This window comes from Bactrocera neohumeralis, chromosome 2 (assembly GCF_024586455.1).
Source record: "Bactrocera neohumeralis isolate Rockhampton chromosome 2, APGP_CSIRO_Bneo_wtdbg2-racon-allhic-juicebox.fasta_v2, whole genome shotgun sequence".
Classification (NCBI taxonomy): Eukaryota; Metazoa; Arthropoda; class Insecta; order Diptera; family Tephritidae; genus Bactrocera; species Bactrocera neohumeralis.
In genome coordinates, this window is record NC_065919.1 from 48,579,777 (window position 1) to 48,588,504 (window position 8,728).

General features: G+C 37.5%; 1 protein-coding gene across 1 annotated transcript; it reads right to left on the reverse strand.

Moving 5' to 3' along the window:
* Positions 1-751: 751 nt before the first annotated feature.
* LOC126750978 (trypsin alpha-3-like) lies at positions 752-1,790 on the reverse strand. The gene has a single exon (XM_050460859.1). The coding sequence runs from the start codon at positions 1,786-1,788 to the stop codon at positions 916-918; it is 873 nt and encodes a 290-aa protein (XP_050316816.1). The 5' UTR covers positions 1,789-1,790; the 3' UTR covers positions 752-915.
* Between the last annotated feature and the right edge of the window lie 6,938 nt (positions 1,791-8,728).

Here is an 8,728-nt window from a genome sequence, read left to right on the forward strand (position 1 = left end):
CATTCCAGGGGAGGATTCAGCGGGTAATTTTAGCCGATCAAAAGAAGAATAAAGATCCTATTTAAAAAACGGTCAGTCTTTATATTGAAAGTCAATGCTAGATATCTGAAACCCCTAACCACTACGAAAGTGATCGTAAATAAAGCATTTAAATTCTAACTTTCGATGATCGTACAGAAACTATCGATTAATAGACATAGTTTCATAAAAATATCGATAACTTTCTATTCTTACCGCGATAAATGGTTACGGTTTCAACTCCGCATATTATTTATAAAGAAAAAATCAGTGAAATGTTTGACGAACAAAAAGTATGTGTCTTCGTTTTATGTGCAATCCAAAAAAACCCATCTCTCTTTAAAAAAAATTATCAAAAAAAATTGTTTATTCGAGTTACAGATCCTTCTCTTACTATCGATAAAAAATCGATAATTTTATATATTTTCAATCGCCAATTTATGTTATCAAAGATAATTGGAGATATCGATTTTTCAAGAATACAGATACAGATTCTCCTACTTTTGATAAAAAATCGATATTTTAATATTTTTTATTCGATACAATAAATATCGGAAATTTCACTTAATATTAAAAGTTATCAAAAATAATAATTTTTTCGAGATATAGATTTTTCTCTTACAAACGATAAAAAATCGATAATTTTATATATTTTCAATCTCCAATTTATGTTATCAAAGATTTCAATTGGAGATTTTGATTTTTCAAGAATACAGATACTCTTACTTACTTACTTACTTTCGATAAAAAAATCGATATTAATATATTTAGTTCGATACACGCTAAATATCGATATTTACACGTGATCAGCGCTGTTATCGTACATTGTAATCTTTACACATAAAGAAAAATAAAGATACCTTGGTTATATAATATGCTTTTATTTTCAAAATCGTTTCAGCTTTCTCTTCTGTTCCTACTTCCAAATAGTATAGGTTTCGTTCTCCATTTGGAAGCCGAAACCGCCTTCGTATCGCTGCAACTTGTATTCACATGGCTTTGGATCCAGTTGCGTAAAACAGCAATATTACTATAGACGCCAGGGTACTTCCGAAGGCCACACCCAAAACCATTCGAGCATATACCCACTTGTTCGCCTCCGACCACCAACGGCCCACCAGAGTCGCCTTGGCATGCGTCCTTACCACCCTGTGGCACGCCAGCGCACAGCATACGTGGTGTTATTCTCCACTTGTTTTTGTACAACAGCAAGCAACGCAGTCGCATTATAGTATACACATAGACCGCATGCAAACGACCACGAACTCCCGCCTGCGTTTCACCCCAACCCACAATACTGGCCCGACTACCGAGCCTCGGCCTATTTACAGCCAATTTGATACATTGCGCACTTTTGCCGAACGGTATGCTTTCGGCAAGGAAAAGTAAACCAACATCGTAATCCATATTGATATTACTGTAATCCGGATGCATCTTAAAGCTTTCCACTTGTATAACATTACTCGTTGCACCCTGTATATCAGTTTCACCATATATTATGCTATATTTGTGTGGTTGTTTTTCGCGTTCCAGGCAATGCGCTGCGGTCAGAACAACTCTCCGGCTTATAATACTGCCGCCACACTGAAAGCTTCCCCATATTTGCACTGCGACTAGATAGGGATATTGCTCGATGGTCACCACTTGACCGTTAATAATGCGTGGTTCCACTTTTTCGTTAACATTTAACCGTGTGCCATCTGGCTCGTATGCACCGCTAACGGTTAATGAGACCGTGAGCACAGCAAGCGAAAATGTACGGTGAGACATTTGTCGGCTAAACTAAATGCTTTGTGACTGCTTTATACACCGGCATCGGTTTTTATATGTTCTAGGCAGTTTCAAACTACTCAACTATTCTAAATTTTAATTACTAATTTCTGTGGAACTGTAGAAATGTTAAGTGTCATAAGTCATACTTAGCCGTGCTCATATTTGAGATTATTCGTGCTCAGTAGTATTCTAGAGTTATGCAACACTATAATTTAATTCCTCTATTTTTTGTAATGGCGCTTTTTGAGTTTTCAGGGAATGCCACTTTCAATTTTCGACTTCCCTGTAAGCTAAGTTTGAGCTCTGATTCACCTGGCCAAAATAAACAGGTAAAAACAAAAACAAAGTTATTCAGTTCAGTGACATAACAGCATTTTTAAATTTCAGGGTACAGGGTATATTAAGTTTGCCACGATATTTGTAACACCCACAAGAAATTGTTGGAACCTCTATAAAGCATGTACTATATACTCGTAATATAACTCGGCTATAATCGCGTAAGCGGTGTCTATGCCAATTAAGAAGAAGAAGATATACTCGTAAATGATCAGGGTGCTGAGTTAAGCTAATTTAGTCATGTCCGTCTCCCCTTCCGTCTGTATATACGCGAACCTGTCACCCAATTTTTTAAGATATCGATCTGAAATTTTACACACGTCCTTTTCTCATCAAGAATCTGCTCGCTTGTCGGAACCGCCGATATCGGACAACTCTAGAATATAGCTGCCATATAAACTCACAGATCAATTTCAAGTCCTTGCATGCGAAGCTTATAGCATCGCTATAATTTCCCAACAAATTGTTCAGACCGGCCAACTCTAGCATATACCTGCCATATAAGCCGACCGATCATTAAGATTTATACCCTTTTGGGTTAAAAACATGTACCTTTGAAGGGTACGTAGGATCGTCTTTAAAATTTCGGGATTTGGCAAGTCTAGTATTGAAATAAGTAACTCACAACTTTATCATAAAATTTGACATTTTGTTGATATACAAACTCAAATTGTTTGTTTACAGTAACTTAAAATATTCACTTCGGCCAAGAAATTGAATTAAATTGATGAAACTTCATCAACTATCAGTATTTATCGATGACAATTAAGGTCGTAGATCACACCAAGAGATTTCGTGGAGGTCGTCTAAAATCAGCTCTTGTTCCGGGAACTATTTATGCTGTACCCAAACTGATATTTTAAGATCGTTCAAAAAATATGTTTGCATTGCTTCCAATTACGTCTATGGAAAGATTATAAATCTTGAATTTCCGCATATTAACCCGAAAGTAAAGAGCAGTCAATCTGTGTTTCAAGACAAGAGAAGAATCCAACAAAAGCAAATGGATGTCTATTTTTTGAAAAACTGGACATGCCGCAATTATACCACTAAAACAACAACTATAATTTTGAGTGGTTCTCAACTATTTCTTTGTCAGTTGTCTTTCAAGAAATCCGCGAAACCAACCGCTGAATACGGTTTCACCTCCACAATGCTGGCTCTCACACATCGACTGAAACAACATCATTTTTGAACACTCAAAATATCGATTTCATGAATCATCCTCCGTATAGTCCTGACTTGTCACGGAATTACTTCTTTTTTCCCATACGTTAAAGATAAACTAAGAGATCGCTTTGACTAATCGAAACCAGTTATTGTCTAGTTTTAGTTAGGTCCTTGACAAGCTCTCGAAAATAAAAAATATATACTTATTTTTGAAATATAATAATAAAGTGGCGTTGAAGGAATGAAAGGAAGACACATAACTGTTTGTGAATGTATTTTGAATCGCTCAGCATAGATCGAAGGTAATTCTCACATGAGAGCGTAACATAGTGAATTCCAGACCTATCGGCAAACCTTGAGAACTCCAAAAAATATATACTACCTAAGCTATTTCGCATGATTCTTATTGCGGAAGTTGATGTGAAATTGTCGAATGACAAGAAGGCTATATCAGGACTTTAGTTAAATTCCTTAACCCTGGACGGGCATCGTCGAATCGACTAACAAAGCACGTCCAGTGTTAAAAGCCATCTTTTTTGTCTGTCCAAGTCTATGATCTGGTGACTATTCCAACATCTAATTTCTACTAGTATTAACTGAGTTAGCCTAAGTCAGGTTATCTATAACTTTTAATTTACAAAAAAGCCAAAATAAAAAAATTATTTAGTAATATCGAATTATAACAAACTACTTTCCAACCCATCTGCTCTCGGGAGACAACTGACAAAATCGTATATGCCAAATTCCAATTTAATATGACATTTATGCCTCACAAGGCCTCGTCAACTGTCATTTCGATTGCGAGCAAGCCATTTGTCACGAAAATGCACTTTTTGCAGCTTTTACACACAAACCGATTTGTACATCAATATATATGTATACATAAGTATACAAGATTTTGCAAAAGTTTCAACGGAAATTTACTCTTATGCAACTAGACATACACGTTTATCAGCGTATATTGAATTATAACGAGCAGCATGTCAAGAACATTGAAGAAGCGCCATTGTATAACTGTGTATACGTATGACAAGTGTGTGTTGCAAAGTCACTGACTTTTGTGCGCCCAAAGCATTTACAAAAGCTACAGTAAACTCCACTTAATAGACTCCCAAAATGTAAATGGTTATACCAACAACTTGGGCTAATGGAGGTGGTTCCTTTGCGGAGACGCCGTTCCGTTCGCTTATAAGTTATTGACATTCAAGTAGTTTAGACTACAACGTCTCTGAAAGCTCGCTGATCCGATAGTTTTCCATCGACGTAGTTTCAAATACATAGATCACTACAAGGTGTTTTAATTTGTTTTTGGTGGGGCTTATAATCTGTTGAACCTTATTAAGTTATAACTTCACAAAAAGAGCTGAACTTGTTGATATTCGATTTTAACTTGTATAGATCTCACGTTCCTCACGGGTTTTTTTCTCCTATGGTATTTGGATCCACTGCAAAGTTTGACTTTAGTCATATCGACTCGGTGGTTGCCGCTCCATTTGCCAAAACACAGTAAAAGGCATTTTGATCATATTTGTGTTGCTCGTCGTAACCTTAACTGGCAAATGGAGCGCTTAGGAAGTGGGAGGCATAGTCAAAAGACTAAGGGATTCTCTCAAATACTGTTTAATGGTAGAAATACATTCTGAAATCGTCGATCGTAAGGCTTATAGAGTATGAAAATTTGTTTACATTGGTTGAAAATTTAGTATCTAAACTGAGACCCGAGGGATGACTATCTCTTCTGTTAGCATATAAACTTAATTTCGTATTTTTCCAATTTTTTTTTATTTAACATTAGGTTTAATGAGGTTCTAGGCAGAGTAACCAGAGTACAAATTTGTTCGCAAATCAATTATATTTTTTTCATTTCTCCATTATATTCGACATTGCAATGTCCCAGGGAGCTCTGTAGGTTAAAAAAAAAAATCCAAAGAAACGAAAAAGAAAAGAAAAGCAAGAAAAAACCTAAACTTCGGCTGCACCGAATCTAATATACCCTTCACAGGTGCATTTCTTTTAGTAACTATGTGTACAGTTTGTATGGAAGCTATATGCTATAGTATTCTGATCTGAAAAACTTTTTCGGAGATTATGTTATTACCTTAAGCAGTAATCCATGTCAAATTTTGTGAAGACATCACGTCAAATGCGAAAGTTTCCATACAAGCCCTTGATTCCGCTCGTTCGGTTTGTGTGGCAACTATATGCTATAGTGAGTCGATCTGAACAATTTCTTCCGATATTACATTATTTCTATGAACAATAACTCATACCAAATTTCGTGAAGATATATCGTTAAATGAGGAAGTTTCCCATGCAAGCATTCGATTCCGTACATTCAGTTTGTATGACAGCTATATGCTATAGTAAGCCGATCTGAACAATTTCTTCGGAGATTTCATTGTTGCCTTTGAAAATAATCTATACCAAATTTGGAGAAGATACATTGTCAAATGTGAAAGTTTTCCATACAATAACTTGATTCTGATCGTTCAGTTTGTATGGTAGCTACATGCTATAGTTAACCGATCTGAACAATTTCTTCAGAGATTACATTGTTGCCTTAGAAAATAATATATAACAAATCTTGTGAATATATCTTGTCAAATGTGAAAGTTTTCCGTACAAGAACTTGATTCCGATCGTTCAGTTTGTATGGCAGCTATATGTTATAGTGGTCCGATAACGGCAGTTACGACAAATGAGCAGCTTCTTGAAGAGAAAATGACGTTAGCAAAATTACAAGACGATATCTAAAAAACTGAGGGACATGGCTAACTCGACTTAGCTCAATATTCTGATCATTTATATATGTATACACTTGATAGAGTCTCCGATGCTTCCTTCTGGGTGTTTCAAACTTCGTGACAAACTTATTATACCCTGTTCAGGGTATAATACAAGAAGAAAGTTGTCATATTATAACAAAAACAAGAACATAGAAAAATAGAAACCTTGACAGCTGCTGGGCCGAGATTCATCACTAATATATGGCGCGCCACTACTAGTTTGATGAAAAAACTATCTTTATAAAGATTTCGCTTGATTTTCAACAATTTTCTTATGACTAGCTGTCGGCTTGTAGAAACAACTACAATTTCAATATTATTTTGGCACTGCAGCCAGTTGTAAACCACGAACTATTGGTCGCTTGTCACGCACAAGTACACTGCCTCGAGTGTTGCTTTTTAAAAGCACAAATAATATTATGTATTCTTCTTCGAGGAGCAAAGTAGGCTATAAGACAATGTGACATACATTTAATATGGGCTAGAAAGGTCCTTTACCAGTTTCCATTTAAATTGTCTCCCAGCGGGCACAGTTGTATTTAATATCTTTTTGTATATACTTGTATGTGTGTGTCAAATATGTCCTTGGAGGCAGGCTTTCCTATTTCCGTGCGTCAATGGCAAAGAGAGTGTGTGAGTGTGTGTAAATCTGTATGTGCTGAGTCCATTTCAAGCGATTTATTGCCATCACATGTCGAATGTGTTGTTGTTATTTATTCATTTTTATTATTATTGTTTCTTTGCGCTTTTTGTTGCCAACATTTCTTCTTGTCTACACCCGCAACGAAACACAAGAACGAAGAAACAAAACTTTTGACTGCCGTGTCTTGAAAGCAAGACTTCCACACACAAGTCAGTATATGTATGTATGTATGTGTATTCAAACCTCTTGCGCACTCGACTTTGTCCTCGCCTGTGCATCTGTGAAATTTGCGGAATTGTTATTTTTGCTGATATTACAAATGCGTCAGTAAACAAGGTTATGAAAATGACAAATCGTTTGTTGACATTTTACTGGCGAATTTATGCACACACACACACACACCCATATGTCTGTGGCGGCGTCCGTGTCCGTGTGTGCTTGCGGTCATTTGTCTCAGCACTAATGTTGCCGCTCCATGGAGGATTGCTTCGACTCCCACTCCTCATCTCATGAGGCTGCTTCTGCTTTGCTAATGTCACTGCTGAGCAAAGTTGGCTGCCGTTGACTGCTGCTGACTGTTGACTGCTCCTCGCTAACCGAAAGCAGCTGTTCGCCTACTTGTAGCTGCCCAGAGATTATAATATATGACATATGAAAATCATTTAGCCAAGTGTAATGAAGTTAGGAGTGAATTTTAAGTGCAGCAACCACATACAAGTACACTCATACATTCACACGGTTATATGGTACGTAGCGCAGTATAGATATTAACGGTATATTTGCAGGTGGGCGTGGTGCTTCCATTTTTATTTGCGTTAGGAAAAGTTTCAATTACCATTTAAATAGCACATGGCAATTTCTTGGTGCCCCTAACGATGTGTATAGCCTAGCGTTGTCCTGTTGGAACATAATTGCTCTCTTACGGTACAAAGTAATTGTTCATTTTAGACGGTGGCTTATTTCCGACGGTCCAATTATTGAATATACAGGTTCGAGTTAAGAGTTTGGCCGTAGTTGAGGGATCCTTAGTAGATTATACCAATCCCACCAAATCCACAGTCAACATCCTGACCATTAATCCTGGCTTTTTCACCGTTTGCGTCATACACCACTATTCGATCGCAACCGTTTTCACTTGACGCTCTCTAGATGCGTTAGTTTTTATCAGTAGTATTTATCTGATTCGGACATGGATCGGTTTTTTGCGCTAATTCTTTTAATGCATTCTTGGAAGATGTTGATGTGAACGACTTTGGTTCTAAAAAGACGGCTGAATGGCACTCGAAGATGCAATCAATTTATCGAACGAAACTTTAGGTAAGCATTAGCCTGGATCGTGTGCTGTTATAGACGAGTTTGCAACAGCGCGTCGATCGTTCTTCTTTTTCACTGCTTGGCGACAACCAGGTCCTTCTCCACTTGGTCTTTCCAATGGAGTGGAGGTCTTCCTCTTCCTCTACTTCCCCGGCTGGTACTGCGCGGAATACTCTCAGAGCTGAAGTGCGTTCATCCATTCGGACGACATGACCAACGATATAAATGTCGTCGTATATCTCATAAAGCTCATCGTTCCGTCGAATACGATAAAACGCGTAAAAGACCATACATCTTTCGCAAAACCTTTCTCTCGAAAACTCGTTTCGTCGACTGATCAGATGTTGTCATCGTCCATGGCTCTACACCAAATAGCTGGACGGGAATGATGAGTGACTTATAGAATTTGGTATTTGTTCGACGAAAGAGGACTTTTCTTCTCAGTTGCCTACCCAGTACGAAGTAGCACCTGGGTAGTATGCGTTCGATTTCGAGGCTGACGTTGTTGTTGATGTTAATGTTGGTTCCAAGATAGACGAAATTATCTACGACCTTGAAGTTATGACTGTCAATAGTGACGTGGGAGCTCAGCCGCGTGTGCGACGTCTGTTTGTTTGATGACAGACGATATCTTGTCTTGCCCTCGTCCACTACCAGACCCACTTACTTTGCTTTTTTGTCCAACCTG